We start from the raw sequence: 21,066 nt of genomic DNA, 5'->3' as shown, positions 1-21,066 counted from the left end.
AAGGGTGAAAACCTTTTCAAAGTCATGTCTTTCTTTATAGACCAGGTTAGGGTTGAGATATAAGGAGACACCCCCACCCATTTGGTCTTCTCTGCATCTATATATATGCTTATAGTTGTTGAATTCATACAGATCAGCATTGTCTTTAGTCAACCAAGTTTCAGTTAGCCCTATTACATTAAAAGAGAGGTCAAGGTTAGTCAGACAAAGGCATAAAGTATCATAGTTTTTTGGCAGGCTGCGAACATTGATATGAATAATGGAAAAGTCACTCTTCATTTTTTGGAAAACAGTTTGTGTCAGGGTCATTATTATATAAAATGTTTGATGTTGTGGAATCCCGAGATTCACTTTCTGATTGTTGAAAAGTATTGGGAAAGTAGTCTATCAAAGGTCCATTTGCTTGATCATATAGGTTAGTGTTAGCATGTAATAAGCCAGAGACTGATGTAGGGAAGTTTTGGTAAATGGTGTCAGATTGCTTGGGTGGAGAAGATGCCATGGTAGTTTGGTAGGGAGAAAAAACATGTTAAAAAGTAGTCACCATAGTATTGGGTCCTGTTGGCACAGATTCACTCATGCTGTGTGGTTTCTGTCATCTGTTGAGGCTTTCGTGGTTTAACTACCAGTCTGTCGTAGCTAATGGCAGCTAAATTTCCTCATTCCCTGGCCTGTTTCATTCAGTTGGTAATGTATATGAGTGTTCGGGTGATGTTTTAGCCAATTGTTGTTTTGGGGTTTATGATAAAAGGTGTTTTTTTGGGGGGGGTTATAGTCATGGTATCTTGGTGCCGGGATTCCTTTTAGGACCCCATTCTTGTGGGGGGGGGGGGGGGATGTGACAGTCCCCTGGCTTGTTTTCACATTCTATGTCTCTTGTTTCTATAATGCAGCAGGTACCTGGAGGGCGGAGTGCTGATCATTCTAGTTAGAAGCACCTGGGCCCGGTGCTCTCATACTATAAGACCCCGTCTTTCTGGCCGAGAGGTCCTTCCCTTTCTTCCTTGATCACACGTTGTTTTGTTTGCAGCTATCCAACATCTTTTCCTCACACGACACATTGCATACATGCACACACGCACCCTCACCACTGACTTTACTGACAATCACACCTCATCGTATCCTTAGTTTAGCTTGTGTTTACTGTTATACACTTTATTTAAATAAATTACTCATTATTTGGCTTTCAGCCTGCATCCCCCTCTCTTTTGTCATGGCTCCAGAGCCAAGTCGTGACAAGGATAAACAATCCACTGAATTATCCACTGGGATATCCAACGACTGGGTGATAACACTGCAATCCAAGAAGAAACACCAGGACAGCAGTGCCCGAATTTTCTCAAACTTTCTTGTCTGTATTTGATAAATAAACAATTTCCTCTGGAGGAAGTGAACAGGACCATCAGACCCCTGAAGTATGGGAAAACTTTAGCCGACTGTAAACAAGGCAACTTTATGGGCAATGTGATGGGCAACACTCACAGCAACAGGCAACACAGTGAACCACAGGGTCAAAAATCTCTTCAGCTATCAATAGCAACACTAAGGCAACTTTTTGGAACTGTTGCCCATCAGCGTTGCCCTATAAGTTGCTCTGTGTATCACAACTGCCGTTTATTGTGACCAGACAGTATCCACTAAAAAGCACTTTGGTCTCTGTGGGTGAAGATGTTTGATTGAAAATGGAAAGAAAACAGCGCCCCAGTGGCTCAGCGAGTGGAGCGTGTGCCACGTGAGGCTCGGTGCTTCCTGCAGCGACCCGGGTTCGAGTCCGGCCCGCGGTCATTTGCTGCATGTCCTCCCCTCTCTCTCTCTGTGCCTTCCTGTCTCTCTCTCACACTATCTCTCTGTCAATAAAGCATAAAATGCCTAAAAAATAAATCTTAAAAAGAAAATGGAAAGAAAACAGACAATGAAGATCTGATTTAATTTAGTATATTAATTAGTTTAATATTTTTCATTATTCAGTAGTAATCCTCTAAGAACATATTCACATCGAGGACAGATCTGAATCTCCAGTCTGAAACCCAGTGGGCTAAAGCCTGGACCGGTCAGACTTAACCAGGATCAGATTAAACCTGATCCTAGATCAGCACTGCTACACTCTTAATAAATACCAGCTTCACTGGCTGTTATTCAGCGGCTGACACTTTGAGCATCAAAAAGCAGAAATCATCACGCTGACTTGCCATGTTCTGTCCTGTTGTTTCCTGTCCTGTCCTGTCCTGTTGTTCCTGTCCTGTCCTGTTGTTTGTCCTGTTGTCCCTGTCCTGTCCTATTGTTTTTGTCCTGTCCTTATGTTTCTTGCCTTGTCCTGTTGTTTCTGTCCTGTTGTTTCCTGTCATGTCCTGTTGTTTCTGTCCTGTCCTGTTGTTTCTGTCCTGTTGTTTCCTGTCATGTCCTGTTGTTTCTGTCCTGTCCTGTTGTTTCCTGTCTTTTCCTGTTGTTTCTGTCCTGTCGTCTCCTGTCCTGTCCTGTTGTTTCCTGTCCTGTTGTTCCTGTCCTGTTGTCTCCCGTCCTGTCCTGTCATCTCCTGTCCTGTCCTGTCCTGTTGTCTCCTGTCCTGTTGTTCCTGTCCTGTTGTCTCCCGTCCTGTCCTGTCGTCTCCTGTCCTGTCCTGTTGTCTCCCGTCCTGTCCTGTTGTTTCTGTCCTGTTGTTCTTGTCCTGTCCTGCCGTCTCCTGTCCTGTTGTCTCCCATCCTGTCCTGTTGTTTCTGTCCTGTCCTGTTGTCTCCTGACCTGTCTTGTATTGTGTCAGTGGTCGGCTGGTCTTCTGCCTTCAAACTGTTGTCCATTGTCTCTTTAGCCAGACTAGCTAGCTTGGAGGAAGGCAGCTGACTCCACCCCCAGTCCCGCGCCTGGGAGAATCCAGGATGTCTGGTTGGCTTAAGAATGGCCTGGGACACATTGCCCCGCCCCCCGCCATCACCAACCCGCCTCCCCCACCCCCCCCCACCCCACTGTCCTCTTCTGTCCCAGCATGCATCATGCCTGATGCCGACAGTAGCTGGATGTCGGAGTGGGCATTGGCCACCGTGTGGCGCCGAACCCCCCCGGCCTTCTCCAGGTAGGCCTCGCCCTCCTGCTCCACCAGTGGCGCCAGAGAGGAGGAGTCAGAGGAGTGGTGATGCTGGGTGACGGTGATCTCCGGCTGGGACTGCTCGCCTAGCAACGCCCCCGACGACCGAAGATGACGGGACTCTGGATGGAAACACAGGACACTGTTATGAGTCTTTTCCCAGCCATTTAGGAGGAGTTCATGAGTAAAGTTTTGAAAAACTTCTAAGCATTTTTTGGGTTATTTTATGCCTGATGTGCTGGTTGGCATCCGGTGGCCAACACTCAGTGAACAGCAGAGACTCCAAATTCATCAACATGTATCTGTCTATGAACATGCATTCACATCAACTGCCTTCTAACATTCATTTCTAAACAAAGCAGTACTGGTGAATTCCTAGGCGGCCTCCTGCAGAGAGAGCATTACCGCCGGACTGTTTCAAGTCACTGGGATTAGGAATATAATCAAATAAGGCTTTGCCAGACTTGGCGATTTTAAACCTCTAGTCCTCCTGAGGCTCAGCAAAGGTTTGCTGTTTGTTTGCAGCTTCTTAGAGAGAAGGTCCCTATTGTTTACTAACTGAGGACAGTTTAGTTTTTCGACCGTTTTCAGGACACCAGCAGCCTCCTGTCAGTATCTGTTAGACATGCTAGTGCAAGTAAATGACAGTTTTTACTCTCAAAATGACATAAATGTCCTTTAAACTGCTACTACTACTTCTACTACTGCCATTAAAGGGGTCCTATTATAATAATTAATTTTTTTCTCAGTTTATAAACATATATAATAATATGTTTAATGAAGGCACTGTCAAAATTTGATTTTGTTTGATGGTTAAATTTAAAGTTATTACATTTTCAGTCCTCCATCCTTTTTCCCAGTTTCAGTCCAACTCCAGGAAACACATCACAGCTGGACTCGCTCCTGATTGGCTCCCTCACAAAAGAATGACTGAATTCCGTCTAACCAGGCAAAGCCGGGTTAGGGTTAGAAAGCCTCCACTCAGCAGGTTTACTTCATTTGAGTTAGAGGAGCCGCTGCTGTCGGCCAATTAGGAGCCAGTATTGTGACGACTCAGTCTTCACTTTCATTATATGCTTAACTAAACTACATTTATTTGCAAACTATCATGAAGAACATCTTTTTTATCCTGAGCCATAGTAGTGAAGAGCGTGGGACCTGTCAATCAAACTACAGAGTGACATCAGCCATGTCTTTCAAAGCGCTGACCTCAGACCAGCAGTTTCCCTCCTGACTGAGCAGCAGCAGAAGTTTCTACATCTTCTGATGGTCAACAGACTGTGAGCCAGTTAATTCCCTAACGACCAACTAGCTGACCTGCTGGAATAAAACCACAACAGCAGCTTAACAAGAGCTCACCTTCCTGCTAAGAGGATTTAAACAGCATGTTACTACAGGCCACACCCACTGACCTCTGACCTCTGACCTCAGGAGCACGCTCCCTGTCTGCTGTCGACCTCAGGCTTTTTCATAATGAATTCATGCAGCTGCTTTTAGACAAATTATTGGTCTGCCTTTTCTTTCCAATTTGAGTTTGCCTATTACGGCTTTATTCATCCCTAATAATTTATTACTGTTATAACTGTCATCACATCTTAATTTTTATTAGCATTTTTTATTATTTAGAATTATTATTAGTAGTAATAGCAATAGTAGTAATAGTTGTAACAGGAGCAGTAGTAGCAACAGTAGTAGTAGCAGTAGCATCAGTAATAGTAGTTGTAATAGTATAGGGTTAGTAGTAGCAGTAGTAGTAATAGTAGTAATAATATAGTAATAGTAGTAATAGTAATAGTATAGTAGTAGTATAGTACTAATAGCAGTGTAGTAGTATACTAACTATACTATCCCACCTGGGTCGCTGTTGGCACCGGGGGTATGTTCTCCCCATGCCTTCGGTGCCTAGTGCCCAGGTGGGTTATCTCGTGAAAAGGGGCCTTTCTGTGTGGAGTTTGCATGTTCTCCCCGTGCTCACTTGGGGGTATCCTCCATACGATAAGAACCCCCCACTAAAAACATGCATGAAGATCGTCGCCTGACCAGCGACGGCAAGAAAAAGTTGGTCCCCGGGCGCCGTGCTGCAGGCTGGACAAAGCCAAGATGGGATAAAAGCGGAGGACAAATTTCACGGCGCCATTCAAGCATGTGTGTGTGTGCTGCCGCCGAACACATGTGTGCATGCATTGTGTGGTTGTTTGTGACCAAATGAAGACGGGTTTGTCCGTCCCTGTTTTTAAGTTTTAATATATTTTAGTATAACAGTATTAGTACTGACCCAGGAGCAGCTGGTTGTTGCTGAGATACGGAGAAACGACGACTTCCACCAGACGCTCCAACTGGTAATACTCCATACTGGGAACACTGGAGTCATGGACACCCTGAGAGACAGACAGGCAGAGAGACAGACAGACAGACAGGCAGAGAGACAGACAGACAGACAGGCAGACAGGCAGAGAGACAGACAGACAGGCAGACAGACAGGCAGAGAGACAGACAGACAGACAGACAGACAGGTAGACAGAAAGACAGGCAGAGAGAGACACTGAACATTTGACAAAGTGTTTCCTGCCTGGATATCAGAAGATTGATCGATTTGTTGATATTTTTCAGAAAATAAAGCTGCCATATTGGTGGAGCCCGTGTGTGTGTGTGTGTGTGTGTGTGTGTGAGTGTGTGCGTGTATACCTGCAGGACCAGCAGCATCTGTGTGACAGCTGGAGGGACAGAGGCTGCAGTTCCCAGTGTTTCCTCCAGGTGGAGCTTCAGCAGAACCAGGTTCCTGAAGGCCAGCAGAGCCATCTGCCTGACCGTCAGCTCCTGACCCTATACACACACACAAAGACACACAGACACACACACACACAGACACACACACACACACACACACACACAGAGGGGTCAGGTTCCTCACAGTAGTTCATTTCATCTCTCCACCTCAAACGATCCCAGATGATGTTGGGATTTGAACCCACAACCCTCTGCCACTGCCTCACTTCTCTAACCTAACTGCTGTCCCATGATGCACCTGGTCACTATGTGGCTCCATAACACTGCTGAGGGGAAGGTTTTCAAGCCCATCCTAGTCTGGGACAGAACCAGTTCTAGAATGTTCTACTGCAGCAGAAGTTCTGTTACTTTACTGATATTTGACTTCAGTAGAAGTTAAAGTTATGGTGTAAAAATGTCCTTCAGTAAAGTAAAAAGTGTGTGATTTAAAATGTCCTCAGAGTAAAAGTTTCTGAGTTCCTCTTTAGAACAGAGAACGTTGTCAGCTGTGATCTTTTCCATGTGATTCTAAAAGGAGAGAGGACAGAGTTCACACTAGATTCTTTTCACTGGAAACATTAGAAATGACAAAATAAAGTGCAGAAACAAAGTAAAGTCAGATTCCTCTTCTCACTGTGAATGGATCCACAGTTTGTCAGTTTATGTTGATCCAATTTCTGTTGCTGATGGAGAGACACACAATCTGTTCTGTGATGGATTTAAAACGGAGCCAAGTATTATAAATACTTTGTAAAAACATACTTAAGTAAACACAAAAAATTATGTAATTAGTTCCTTCCACCAGTTAAACTGGGACAGAACCAGACTGACATGAACTGGACTAAAGAATAAGGTGTGTGTGCGTGTGTGTGTGTGTGTGTGTGTGTGTGTTACCTGGACAGGGTAGAAGATGGCCTGCAGGGTGGGCAGAGTCTCTGTGAAGAATCTGACCCACATGTCGGCCAGGATGAGAAGCTGGTCGTCGCCTAGGGAGACCAGGTGGGTACATTTACATTTACATTACATTACATTACATTACATCATGTCATTCAGCAGATGCTTTTGTCCAAAGCGACTTACAATAAGTGCATTTTACAGTAGTGAAACCAACTGTGTATCACAGTCTTCATCAGCTAAGACTTTTAATAGGAACTAGTGCAGTGCCCGTTCGCGCCGCTGCTGCAGAGAGCGCTGTTCGCTTGTTTATTCAAAGTTTATTAATATTGAACGTGTCAAGTGTCCAAATTGCACCAAATCCGACACTGCACGTCCTTGGGTCCCCAGCAATACAGCCGCCGAGTGTGAAGTCGATCGGACGAACAGTTCTCGAGATATGCGACGGACATACAGACAGACAGAGATTCCTTGCTGTATAAGTAGCATTTGTTGAATTTTTTTTTTTTTTTTTTTAAGAAGGGTAAGAAGATAGGTTAGTTCAAGAGGGGTCCAGGTGGAACCTGAAGAGATGTGTCTTTAGTCTCCGCTGAAAGATGGGCAGTGATTCCGCCATTCTGACAGAAGGGGGCGGAGCTTGTTCCACCATTGTGACGCCAGGGAGGAGAAGAGTCGACCAGGATGAGCGACTTCTGAGCCACGTAGAGATGGAGGGGCGAGGCGACCTGCAAGGGGGGAGGAGCTGAGGGAGGGAGGCGGAGTCTGAACCTGACCAGAGACTGCAGATAGGGAGGCAGTCTGATGTTCTGTTCTGTAGGAGAGGACCAGGGACTTGAATCTGATGCAGTAGAGATGGAAGCCAGTGAAGCAACCGGAAGAGGGGAGAGACATGAGAGAGTTTTGGTTGGTTGAACACCAGACGGGCTGCAGCGTTCTGATTGGCTGTAAAGGTCTGACGGCAGAGGGTCACCCGGCCAGAAGAGGCTGCAGGAGTCCAGGTGGTGTTATTTCTGGCCCAGTGAGAATTTTAGTCTTCTTTTTGGAAAGCAGCAATGGCATTTTAATTTCTGTGTCGCTACCGGTCATGGTTTTATCAACAATTGTGGCTATTTCTGGACCAGGAGGGATTTATACAACAGACAGACAATCTCCACCTTAATCACAAGGGAACAAGAGCACTTACCTCAAATATCATCCATCCTTGTTCCTATTAGATCCTGTGTTTTTAACTCTGAGTCTGCTAGTACTTTTCGTAATGCCTTTGTAGTCTCTTCTCATCCTTGTCCCTCTGAGCAGTATGTTAACATTGATGACATGATCAACAATTTTAACAGAGGTTCTCAGGATTGCGGTCTTTTATTTATTTATTTATGGTTTATTTGATAGGGACAGATACAATATACATAGACAAACTGAGAACAGCTATCCGATGCAAGTATCATAGTGTTTATAGCGGATGCTAATTTGCAACACCCATCCCTAGAAAGGCTTTTGTGAGATGTTTTTTTTTGGTTGCCCTGGATGACAGGGATATATTGGTAGCACATGGTGAGTGAGAAGGCAGGCCAAGAGAGTAAAATAAGAGTAGCTTATCTGTGTCCTTGCTCAGTGGACTCCTCGCACAGGTAGACTCAAAGGTCTTTACCCAATTAGGTCTTCAACTAACAATCAAGCAAAAGTTTTGTCTCTGAATAAATGAAAGTAATATTGTAAAAATTGCTTTGTGTGCCTGCTGTAACTGAGCAGTAATGACATTTTGCCACAAGGCCGTGCTATTTGGTTTGATTAGAAATCAACAAAATGGAATTATATGATTTGATGTGAAACAGAAGATTGTTATTCTGAAGTAACAGTTCTCAGAATGCCTTCGGTGAATCAGAATTGAGTATCCAACAAAGACGTGTAAAAGTGTATATGACACTATTTGCTTCTCTGCCCCTTGTCCCTGGGCTTGCCTCCTTCTTCCCTCCCCTCCCCAGAAGATGTCCTAACCCTTGTCAGGTCTAACCGAGCCTCCACCTGCCCCCTTGATCCTCTCCCTTCCACTCTTCTCCAAACCATCTCCACTGACATCACTCCCTTCCTCACTACCCTTATCAACTCCTCCCTGACCTCAGGCCTTGTTCCAACTGCTCTACAGACTGCCGGAGTCAAGACTCTTCTTAAGAAAGCCTCCCTTGGCCCTGCTACTATCCAGAACTACAGACCTGGATCTCTTCTCTCTTGAGCGAGCAGTTTCCAACCAACTCTCTATCTTTCCCAGAATTACCTCCTGGACCCTCTTCAATCCAGTTTCAAGGCTTCTCACTCTACTGAGACTGCTCTCCCTGCGGTCCCAGAGGCTTCATCCCTCTCCTCTGTCCTCGTCCTCCTTGACTTGTCTGCTGCTTTTGATACAGCTGACACCAAATCCTTCTCTCCATCCTCTCTGAACTGGGAATCACTGGATCTGCACGCTCCTGTTCTCATCCTATCTGTCTAACCGCTCATACCAGGTGTCATGGAGAGGATCTCTGTTAAGACCCTGCACATTTAGCACCGGTGACCCTCAGGGCTCAGTCCTGGGGCCCATGCTATTCTCTCTATACTAAATCCCTCTGCCATGTGATCTCCTCTCATGGCTTCTCCTATCATGACACTCAACTCTACCTCTCCTTCCCCTCAGATACACAAACTGATGGGAGCATCTCTGCATGTCTCAAAGACATCAGTGCTTGGATGTCTGTTCTCCACCTCAAGCTCAGTCTTGACAAAACAGAGCTACTCTTTCTCCCTGGGAAAGATTGCCCTCTCACAGACCTCCATCACCATGACAACACCACTGATTTCCCTCTGGCTTCCCTGACTGTCTGAGCCTGGTGTCATTCGTTCCAACATGAACAATAATGGTGTGGGCAGTTGGGTGATGGTCAGTGAGAACCGGGATGAGTTCAGCTAAATCCAGAATTTTTGCGCCAGATAAACAGTAAGTTGTTCCATTGGGTAATTCCACAAACCTGGTCAAGGAATCACCAACCAGTAGGAACTGAGGTTCATCCTCCACACAACCTCTGCTGTAGACGGCAAGGTTTGCCGGAGGACCACTGAGGCAGGGGACAGTGTCTTCGGTGACACCATCCGTGCTGTTGACCACAGTAGGGTCCGTGACAGGTGTAGACCTCAGAATAGGATGAGCAGTGGACTCTCTTTCGGCATGGACCGCTGAGTTTAATGATGTGGAGGCCGGGGGAAGGAACCGGGGACGCTTGCTTTCAGGTGAAGCAGGTCTGGGAGTAGTTGAGCCTGACGAGGAGTTGGAGCCAGGAACAGGGCGCTTCCTGACCCGTGGCGTAGCAGCCATGCTATCGGCTAGCTCAGCTAGCAGTTCAAAAGAGTTTGAGAGAGGCAAAAGATCCTCTATTCCACTCGGCTCGAAGAGGGGAAGGGAAGCCCTTCTATGTTTGCCTTTCACCACGGAGGCCCATGTGTTGACGGTGCCGATGGCCGAGCCTGAACCATCCGCATGGATACCGGTACAGGGGGGCTCCAAGGCGGCTAGGTGATCGTGGAGCTGTGATTGACGGTGGAGGAGATCAGTTATGAGACTCTCAATTGTTTGAAGTTCATTATTGAGAAGCCGGTGAGTTCAGTAGCTGGTGATTGTAGTTGGTGGCTGTGTAGACAGACAGCCGCAGCAGCTCCACATGTACCCAGTCAACGTTGGGTCAAAGCTGATGGTTTAGTGAAAACAAAAATCTCAGTTGTCATCATTAGTGATTGTCATGGGGGACATGAATATCCATCTTGACAAACCCCAAGCGACTGACTTCCTTTCACTTCTGTCCTAATTTGACCTCAAACAGGTCTCCACCGCTCCCACACACAAAGTGGGCAATACACTCGATCTGATTGTGACTAAACTGCTCCACGGCAAATCTGACTGTCACCCCTTTACATCTGTCAGACCACTTCTTTATTCAATTCACGGTTTCCTTACCGGAACATCCTCACGTTCCGCCGCAAATGGTCTTCTTCAGACGAAACCTCCGGTCCCTCACACTGGCTCGGCTCTCCGATGAGGTCTCGGCTACCGTGCCCCCTCATAATGAGTTCTCCTCACTCCATGTCAATGAGGCTACAGACACACTCTGCTCCTCGCTAGCCGCCTCTCTAAAAAATCTCTGCCCACTCTCATCCAAACCTGCTCGTAACACCCCCCCAGTCCATGGCTCACCGGCTCAGAGCAGCTGAGAGAAAATGGCGCAAATCCAGAGATCCCACTGACCTCAGTGACTATCAAGTTCTCTTATCGGCATTCTCCTCCCATCTACAAAGTGCCAAGACCACTTACTATCAGGAGAAAATCAGCAACCCTAACCCTAACCCAAAGACGCTCAGAAATTATTTTCAGCTTTTAACTCACTCCTCAACCCTCCATCACCTCCACCCTCAACTTTGCTCACTGCTGACCTCTTGGCCTCCTTTACTGATAAGGTTTCTACCATCAGTAATCAGTTCTCTGAGCCTGACCAACTCAGTATGCTGCCGCCAGCTAACAGGACCTCACTCCTTTCATTTCCCCATCTTACTGAGGAGCAAGTCTCTAAACTTCTGCTTGACTCTCATCCCACTACCTGTCCGTTGGACCCCATACCCTCCAACCTCCTGCAGGCCATCTCGCCCACACTTATCCCTGCAGTCACGCACATCATCAACTCCTCACTTACAACGGGTGTGTTCCCCACTGCTTTTAAGCAAGCCCGGGTTACCCCGCTGCTAAAGAAACCTACACTCAACCCATCTCAGGTTGAAAATTACAGGACGGTTTCACTACTCACCTTCCTTTCCAAGACTCTTGAGCGCACAGTCTTTAATCAAGTCTCTGAATTCCTTTCTGAGAACAACCTGTATGATCCTAACCAGTCTGGCTTCAAACGCGGACACTCTACAGAGACTGCACTCTCGTCTGTAGTGGAAACACTGCGATCAGCTAGAGCTGCCGGTCAGTCCTCTGTTCTAATGTCGCTCGACCTATCGGCTGCCTTTGACACAGTTAACCACCAAATCCTCCTCTCCACACTCGCTGAGCTCGGCTTCTCAGGATCTGCTCTCCACTGGTTAGGGTTAGGGTTAGAGTCCTGCCTCTCAGGGAGATCCTTCAGAGGGTCTTGGAGAGGGGAAGTGTCTAAATCCCAATGCTTGTCCACAGGGGAACCCCAAGGGGCAGTGCTTGGACCCCTTCTCTTTTCTATATACACCACCTCACTGGGTGCAGTGATCTGCTCACATGGCTTCTCGTACCATTCATATGCTGACAACACCAGCTCCTCCTATCGTTCCCACCGGACAACCCCACAGTCTCGGCATGGATATTGGCATGCCTCGCCGATATCTCGGCTTGGATGAAGGAACGCCACCTTCAGCTTCACCTGTCAAAGACTGAGCTCCTTGTCATCCCAGCCAGTCCCTCTGTATAACAACAGATCAGTATCCAGCTCCAATCAGCTCAGCTCATTCCCACAAAGTCTATCAGAACTTGGGTGTCATGATTGATGACCAACTAACCTTCAAGGAGCATGTGACTTCTGTTGCTCGGTCATGTGGATTTGTCCTGTACAACATCAGGAAGATCAGACCCTACCTGTCTGAACATGCCGACAACTCCTGGTTCAGGCTCTTGTAATATCAGCCTTGACTCCTGCAGCTCCTTCCTGGCAGGGCTCCCTGCATGTAGCTCAAACCTCTGCAGATGATCCAGAACGCGGTGGAGCGTCCAGTCTTCACCCGGCCCAAAAGGGCACATGTCACTCCGCTGTTCATCTCCTCTACTGGCTCCTAGTCGCCCGCATCAGGTTCAAGTCCTTGATGCTTGCCTACAAAGCGGTGACCGAAACGGCTCCAACCGACCTGAACTCCCTCATTCAGGTCTATGCTCCCTCCGCCCACTACGCTCTGCCAAGGAGTGGCGCCTGGTGCTGCCACCACAACAAGGCCCTAAGTCTCTATCCAGACTCTTCTTCTGTGGTTCCTCGGTGGTGGAACGAGTTACCAAACTCCATTCGATCCGCAGAGTCCCTCTCAATCTTTAAGAAAAGGCCCAGAAAGACCCAGCTCTTTAGCGAATACCTTCTCACCTGATGGACTGTGTAACCAAAAAAAAAAAAAAGCCGCCAACAGATTCTATTTCAACAGTTTCTATTTCAACAGTTTCTACTGCTGCAGGCCGCCATCAGTTTCTACTGCAACATTTTCTACTCCTGCAGGCCAACAGTTTCTACTCCGACAGTTTCTACTGCAACAGTTTCTACTGCAACCGACAGTTTCTACTGCAGGCTGACAGTTTCTACTGCTGCAGGCTGCCAACTCACATGTTTTCTGATCTGAAGCCAGAATGCACAGGACAGAATCAGTGGCACTAACCCACCCACAGGGGACAGGAGTCGCATTCACATGTGAATATTTGACAAATCGATGAAAAAACTCTGAATGAGGTGAAATGCCAAAATGGGAACACTGAAATACAACAGACAGTTTTTGCCCCCTCATTTTCCATTTCACAGGCATTTTATGAACTTCCAAGGGCATTTTTGCCCCGAGCCGCTGTTACTTTCTGCCCCCTGCAGGTTGACACTGGGGATCGAACCTGAGAGCATCCAGTTACAGGACGGTGTCACTAACCACTAATCAGCTGCCAGTCTCACCATGGTGCAGGAGGATCTGGTCCAGGACTTCAGACAGGCCACGGGTCAGCAGCTGGTTCTGAAATACAACACAGCACTGATTTAAAACACACAGGAAACACATGAACACACACACACATACACACACACACACATACAATACATACATCCATAGATGCATTCATACAGACATAATACATTAATTCATACATATACAGATTCACACATACATACAGTACATACATACATACATAGACACACAAACAATATAACAATCTGCTATTATAATGCTAAAAGTAAAAAAGATGTGGAAGCCAAACAGCCAAACATCTCAGCTGGCTTCATTATGACTGCAGATGTCTGCTGTGTGTCACAGCGACACATGAAGTTCACAACTTCTCTGTGAAATTCATCACAAATTCGGTGTCTGCAAACTAGGGATGTTCCTAACGACTAATTTCCCTGTCGATTAAACGAAAATGTAAATGTAGACTAGTCGACTAGTCTAAAAGTAAGAAAACACTCAGAAAACAGTCAAAAGTTAGCACAATTTAATCTATACGGTTAAAACGTTGTCTGAAAAAATATTGCATGTATTTAAGAGCCATTTGAAACCGTTAATAATATTCTATAACTGTGGCACTTTGCGCCGTTTATTATGAACGTTGTACATTACAAAACATGACAACTCACTAAATAAAAGTTAACAAATAACATTTAAAATAATAATAAAAAATATTTAAAAATAATAATAAAAAATATTTTAAAATAATAATAAAAAATATTTAAAAATAATAATCTGTCATCAGAAAAACCAATAATAGTAATAATACCAATAATAGGCCTACAAAAAAATAACAATTAGGCCTACTGATCGACGTGACATTAGATTATTAGGCTATTCAACAACGGCGTGCTGTTGGCAATCAGCTTCAAACAGCAGGTACACACACACACACACACACACACACAACATGGTAGGCCTACTTACTCGACTGACCAAACATTTTTGTTCAGCGAAATCAACATGTCAACATGTTGGGGTGAAAGGCGAGACCTCAGTCTATTAACAATAAGTCCAGCAGCTGAAAAAACTCTCAGCTGGAACAGACGTTGCACACAGAGATAGTGACTTGCAAGCCGGCATAGTTTTGGAAAGCGCCGCGTCTTCCCGCACCACCACACAAGTGGATCTTCGTTAGGTGGGATTCAGGTTTACAACCTTATTTTCCTTTTCTACATCAAAATACTGCCAAACCGTACTGGAGATGTCATCTCTGTTCGGTCCCACTTTCCACCTTTACATCCGGGCATGAACGCCTGCTGGGGCTGCAGCCCCGGCTAGTGGCAGGTGGCTGCGTAACATCTTAGACGCAACAGTTAAGCGGCGTACATTATTAATAATTAGTTTAACCGACTAGTATTTCTGGTGCCGATTAGTGAGGGTAGAAACGTTTAAACGACTAGTCGACTAATTGCGTACATCCCTACTGCAAACCCAGACGCTATGAGTCAGTATGTATTGAGCTACTCTGTTGGTCTGTTGGTCTGCATTCACACTGCCAGCAACTCGGGCGATGTGTCACTCGTTCTGACTAAGGTTGGGTACTGAAACCTGGAACCACTATGGCACCGGTTCCAATACAACCGGTATGGGAACCATACCAACCGCAGATTTTGGTGTCTCATTTCGGTGTCACTTCAGTTCCTGAGCTGCCGATTTAAATATTCGCCCTCTGGTCCGGCAACAGAATTTTACACTCGCTCTAGTGACAGCAGGTAGCCTACCATTAGCTAGTAGCTAACTTCAACTTGGTCAAAATGCCTAAAGTGAAACGGTCTAAAGTGTGTCTGTATTTTACATATTAAGGGGATGTGCAACAAATGTTTTAAAACAATTCTGTATAAACGGGGGAATGCATTCAATTTAATGAAGCATTTGTTGACTGACAGGATCCATTTGAAAGCAGAGGGATTCAATTGAATTCAATTGAATTCAATTCAATACTTATTAATACTTACTTATTGTCCCCGAAGGGAAATGTGTCTTGCAGCCAGGTTCACAAAGTTACAAGTACCACATACATACATATGTACATAAAAAAAACAATAAGAAGTGACAAAGATAAAAGACACAATAAATACATCTATACAAGCATATTGAAGTGAAGTATCACATCGGTTAACATTTGCAGCCGTTAAGCAGATTGATTGCCTTCGGTAATCAATAAAAAAATACCAAAAAAAACAGAAAAAACAAGTAAGAGCCTAGCGTGTGTCTTGGGACCTTCTAAGTGTGTATATAAAAAAAGAAGAGTGGGCTTGTGTGTGGCTTGATCCTCTTTTAGCCTTGTAAGCAAACTGTAAGGTCTAGTAGCTCAACTTGATCTAACAAACCGCGTTCGCCTACTTGAGAAGCCTGATGCCGAGCGCCTCGGCCGGCAGTCTGCGCGTTGCCCCCGACGATGTAGAGACAATTATTGATCCCGCCCCCGGCGACGCAGAGACGATTATTGATCCTGCCCCCGGTGATGCAGAGATGATTGATGATGATAGCAGCAGCGTTTCTTCAGATTAGTAATGCAACTTTGATTGCAAAACTTGAATTTATAAAATAATCATAAAATGATCAAATGATTTGTTAAATCATCAAATGATCAAATGATTTGTTAAATATTTCCTCCCAAGGCCACAGGACTGTGACCAATGGATTTTGGACCAATGGATTCTTTTTCTACTGTGGAATCTTTATGGTTTATCTTTATGGAAAATGATGTGAAAATAGTCCTTGTTACTAATTACTGTGTATAATACTAAGCTGTACATTAGTCACACACAAGCATGGTGGGGGCAGACGAGAGAAATAGCATTGTGGAGGAATTCCAGATAAATACTGAAGTTGTAGCTGCCACAATTAACCCTAACCCCAACACCAGCAGTATGGATGTTGCACCAAAGAATCTAATGTTTTTAAAGGTGGGGTGCTTCGCCCATACCCTAAACCTGGCAGCACAGAAGGTTTACAGCATCAGTGCCATAACAAAGTGGTGTGCCAGACTGAAGCAGCGACTCCTCAGTAAGTAGCGTAGCCATCTAAAACTCAAAAAGTTATGATCTTTGTTCTGATCTTCAGTAATGTAGATTGTAATTCAAAATGTGTATTTGTGTTTCAGATCTGCCAGAGCACAACATGATTCTAGATGTCAGTTTTTGGAGCAGCATCAATCGACCAACGGCTCAGGAAGCCAATGGAGAAAGACAGGTAATGGACAAGATCAGCTGTTAAACAATGATTAACAAGATATTCGTTTTTTATACATCTTCTCTTCATATCTTCTTTTTTTTCCAGACTCGAAAGGTTGACGGATGACAACGTCCGGAATCAGAGGAGTTTGGTGACATCATGAAGCTGTTGTACACCTCAACCCTCTGAATATCCAGTGAGAAGTCCCACATGTCGCAAAAGCCTGATCCTCATCCAACAAACTCAGTTTAATGTGACCTGATGTGTTTTAATGCCCGCTGCAAACCAAATTTCCTTCGGGATAATAATAAAGTTGAAGTTGAAGATCCTGGGGAAGCCGGAGGTGTGTTTTGGCTGCAGAGAAATACTCTGTTGGCTGTGAAAGAAAAACTCTGGGGAGATCTGGAAAAGCGACACCAGGTATTTTCCATTTCCATACAGAGCCTACTGCTGCTTACAAAGAAAGATTTCAAACCTTTTCAAACATATTTTTCACTGTTAGACACTAAACAGTTGAATATGTCACGTTTTAATTACAGGACAAGGAGATTCTCGCTTCAAAGGCAAACTTGGACGTGCTGCTGCTGATGGCTGGGACAGGTTGAAGAAAGCAGCAGTTGACAGTGCTGCAGAACAGGTATTTTATGCTCATTCTTGTTTCCCATGATGGGGTATTGCTCTTTATATAGGAAAAAGGATCGGACGACCATGACAAGAAGAAGAAGGCAGAGGTACATGGGTACAAGGAACATGTAAAGTCATAATCACGAACTGTCTAAAATCAATGCATTATCTTTTGAAACGTGTTTGTCTAAGCACCACTTTCATGTTTTAGCGTCCCAAGAAGGCAGCGCTAGAGAATCTGTTCGAGGACGAGGACCGAGAGATTCTTCAGGCAGCAGCAACCTGACGCTACTGAACGGGTCCAGAAAGAGATCAAGATCTAAAGAAGTCTACCTTCGATCCCATCAGGACGAGATCCTGTAGCCTGGTGGGGTGGTATGTGTGTGTGTGTGTGGGGGGGTGGGGGTCTATAGGCCTCATCACACCATGTGAGGGTTTTCTCCTGTGCAGGACATGCCATCAGTCAGGAGAGGAGTCGTATTTTGCTAGAGAAAGCAGACATGATCATATTTCTGCAAAATAATTGCTGAAGTAGAAGAGTTTGTAAAAAAGTATACGTTTAAGTTTGCACTTGGTATTTCTTTTGCTCTTATTTATTGTTAGTACTGTAACTGTTATTTAATGTTAAATTATTGTAGTTGGGTTAGGTTTTATTTATTATGGAAATGTGGTTATGGAAACATGTCAATATTGTTTTGTATTTATAAGTATAAGTATAATTTAATTTATAACAGTTAAGAGTTAATATATTCAATATGTTCAATTACTTTGCCTTTGCAATAAAAGAGAAGTTCTTTAATGTTGTCGTTTGCACTTTATTTTAAAGAAGGTATCGATTCAGGCTCCGTTGTAGCACCGGTTTTAAAAGTATTGTTTTGGCACCAGCATCAATAAAATCGAAACAATACCCAGCTTTGAATGGCTGGAATAAAATCCTTCTCCACTTTACACTTGCCAAGCAGAACTCTTGTTCATGAAACTAAATCACATCAGTAGGTGAACAAAGACACACAGAAATCTGATTGGCTGTTGGCGTCCATCTTTCCTGTTCCTCTGGAGGAAATGAATGAACTGACGGTGACTTGGTGATCGTGTGAAGCTGTTAGGAGTTTGTTGTACCAGGTATGTCAGTATTACTGTAGTATTATGGCAGTATTACTGTAGTACTATGTCAGAAGTACTACATCAGTATTACTGTAGTACTGTCAGTATTACTGTAGTACTATCTCAGTATTACTGTAGTACTATGTCCGTATTAGTGTAGTACTGTCAGTATTACTGTAGTACTATGTCAGTGTATACTGTCCTACTGTTAGTATGCACTGTACTACTGTTAGTATGTTGTGTACTACTGTGTTAGTATGTACTGTACTACTGTGTTAGTATGTACTGTACTACTGTTAGTATGCACTGTACTACTGGGGTAGTATATACTGTACTATTATGTGAGTTTGTACTGCAGTAATGTTAGTTGTCAGTGCGTTTCTGCACCAACGTCACCAACACATTCCTAGACATTAACTGAACCACAGAATCCAGAAACAAAAGAAGAGTTTTCCCGCCTCCGCAGTCTGTGATGTCACTGATGTAGAGCATGTGACCTTGAGGGAAGCCAAGGTCATATTCTGGTTCAAAGTTAAACAAACTTTCTAAGAGAACAGATAAAGTCTGATCTAAGAAAACCGTTCTATTAACGTAAGGAAAGAGATGTTCATATTCACAGATGGTAATAATAATAATAATAATAATAATTGATTACATTTATATAGCGCTTTTCTAGGTACTCAAAGCGCTTCACATATGATGGGGGGGGGTCTCAACTCATCCACTCAACTGTCCCAGGATGTGGAAATATAACAAATGTGAAGTGAAACGGCAGCAGTCCTACTTCTTTGTCTTCTGCTGCAGAGTTCAGTTTTCAGACTGGAGATTGACCAGAGGATTATAGACAGGAAGACTTCCCCTCCTCCAGTCTCTGTCCACCTCATCACCATCTGCCGGTCCAGAGCTGCTGAGGGACTTTTACACCTCGCTATCTGAAGCCTGGGCGGATTAATCAAAATATAAATCACTTGGCTGTTCCTTGACTACAGCTTCAGGGCAAAGGAGGCAGGGAGGTGTTCAGCAATCAGCTTAATTTAAGGACAACTGAATTACAGAGAGCTGGTCCAGTCTGACTAGACACTGCGTAACCGGTTTCATGTTCTGTCACATTACCATGATACCTGGACTGCTGTGTCACTGTGCGTCTACACAGAGTTAAATTTAATCTCAAATACAAGACTGCCAATTTGATGCTTGTGTCCTTGTGGAGAAAGATCTTCCCAAGTTGTCTTGGGGAGAACAAGCTTCTCAAGAAATTGAGAACAGAGAAACATCCTTACAGTTTGAGATAAATCAGCTGTTCATTTTCCCACCAGCTCTGTGCTGTAGACTGTTGCACTGTTTGGACGTGATGCATCTTTCTTGCGATGAAACTTGGGGCTTCTTATTCATTCTCGTCAGCCAAGTCTCCATCCAATGCTTCCTCAATCTTCTGGGATCCATCCTTGCATTCTTTTATTTTGGAATCGTAGCTATTAGATATCACGTAAAACGAGTCATGGAGGACACAAGGATGCAGAAAGACACAAATTGTGAAAGACACTGAGTGACTGTTCATACAGAGAAACTCTAGTCACACAGAAGATGCTAGCCGCGTGTTAGAGAGTGGAGCCAAGAGGCGTGAACTCAACACTTCAAATGATGGCTCAGTCGCCATGTGGCAGAGCGGGGGAGATGAGTCGCGACGTAAAGCAGGAGGGTACGAGGCTCTGGTTGGTTACCCCCCCCATGCTACTGACTGATGGTTTGAACTGGCTGACTGGCAGCAATAGTGCTGCAGAAACAGGCAGGACATAAAGCAATGCTAGTGCATGACTGACTGCTGATAGGTGAACACTAAAGTTCAGTTGTAGTCAAGTTTTCCACACCGATAACGAACCAAGGCGACCACGGTCGACATCAGCCAATTTTCCTGGTTGTAGAAAATGAACAGACTTCCAGAGACTCATTTCTGGTTTCTGAAGCTGCTGGCGACTCAGATACGATACCAGATTTTAATAAATTAAGAGAGAAAATTCAGTTGAATAAAAAATACCTGGAAGTAGTCGGTGATGAAGGAGCCCATTTCAGTCTTGAGGAGCCACCTGCAAGGACAAAGGAAAGGAAACATGATGGCTGTCAGTCTTCCTTCCTGAACTCATCTTCTCCAACACACACACACACACACACAAGCGTGTGCACAGCAAAGCAACCAGGAAACTCCACAAATCCTACTTTACACGCCACTAGAATGATCTAACAGCTGCAGTAGCCGGGTCATTTAAACAAAGATTTGGAAAATAAAATAAGAGATTAATTGATGAAAATGAAGTGTATTTGAACTTTGAAACAGCCAATTCTAAGAGAAGCCTTGGTTTAACTAATAGAGAGACCTTAATGCACTTAAGTAGAAACAGTGCTAACAACATTTTATTGAGCATTCATTCATTGATTATTGATCAATTCAGAATACTACTCTGTTCAAGTGCATCTACATTTATTCAAGTAATATATTTGTATGCTGCTTCTGTCAGAGATGTGTTAGAAAGAGAGATGAAGTTTGTTGGTTGCTGCCAAAGCTCACTGTCACCTGATGCTCTCGTTAAGTGTGTACAGCTCGTTAGCCTGCAGCCGTCCGCCCTGGAACACCTTGATCACAGCTGATTGGACGCTGAGGGACACACAACACAGCTCAGGTCAGAGGTCAACCAATCCCA

The 21,066-nt window shown here is 44.6% G+C and overlaps 1 protein-coding gene and 1 pseudogene across 1 annotated transcript in view; one reads left to right on the top strand and one right to left on the bottom strand.

Annotated features, from left to right (window-relative positions):
• Positions 1 to 1,962: 1,962 nt before the first annotated feature.
• The window catches only part of prr5l (proline rich 5 like), a 44,345-nt gene continuing 25,241 nt past the window's right edge, over positions 1,963 to 21,066 (bottom strand). Inside the window, exons 3-9 of the mRNA XM_071518545.1 lie at positions 20,940 to 21,020; positions 20,406 to 20,454; positions 13,420 to 13,477; positions 6,740 to 6,831; positions 5,765 to 5,902; positions 5,355 to 5,457; positions 1,963 to 3,201 (exon numbers count right to left, since the gene is read on the bottom strand). Of these exons, the coding sequence (XP_071374646.1) occupies positions 2,816 to 3,201; positions 5,355 to 5,457; positions 5,765 to 5,902; positions 6,740 to 6,831; positions 13,420 to 13,477; positions 20,406 to 20,454; positions 20,940 to 21,020 (907 nt within the window). The 3' untranslated portion in view covers positions 1,963 to 2,815. The remainder of the gene's footprint in view (positions 3,202 to 5,354; positions 5,458 to 5,764; positions 5,903 to 6,739; positions 6,832 to 13,419; positions 13,478 to 20,405; positions 20,455 to 20,939; positions 21,021 to 21,066) is intronic.
• On the top strand, positions 9,149 to 12,799 carry LOC139643405 (uncharacterized; annotated as a pseudogene).

This window comes from Centroberyx affinis, unplaced genomic scaffold, assembly GCF_046629955.1.
Source record: "Centroberyx affinis isolate AG114_WGS23_722 - 3 ecotype Tasmania unplaced genomic scaffold, CSIRO-AGI_Caff_v1 ptg000596l_1, whole genome shotgun sequence".
NCBI lineage: Eukaryota > Metazoa > Chordata > Actinopteri > Beryciformes > Berycidae > Centroberyx > Centroberyx affinis.
Note: the sequence above shows the minus strand (reverse complement) of the source record. Positions and strands in the feature narration are given on the sequence as shown.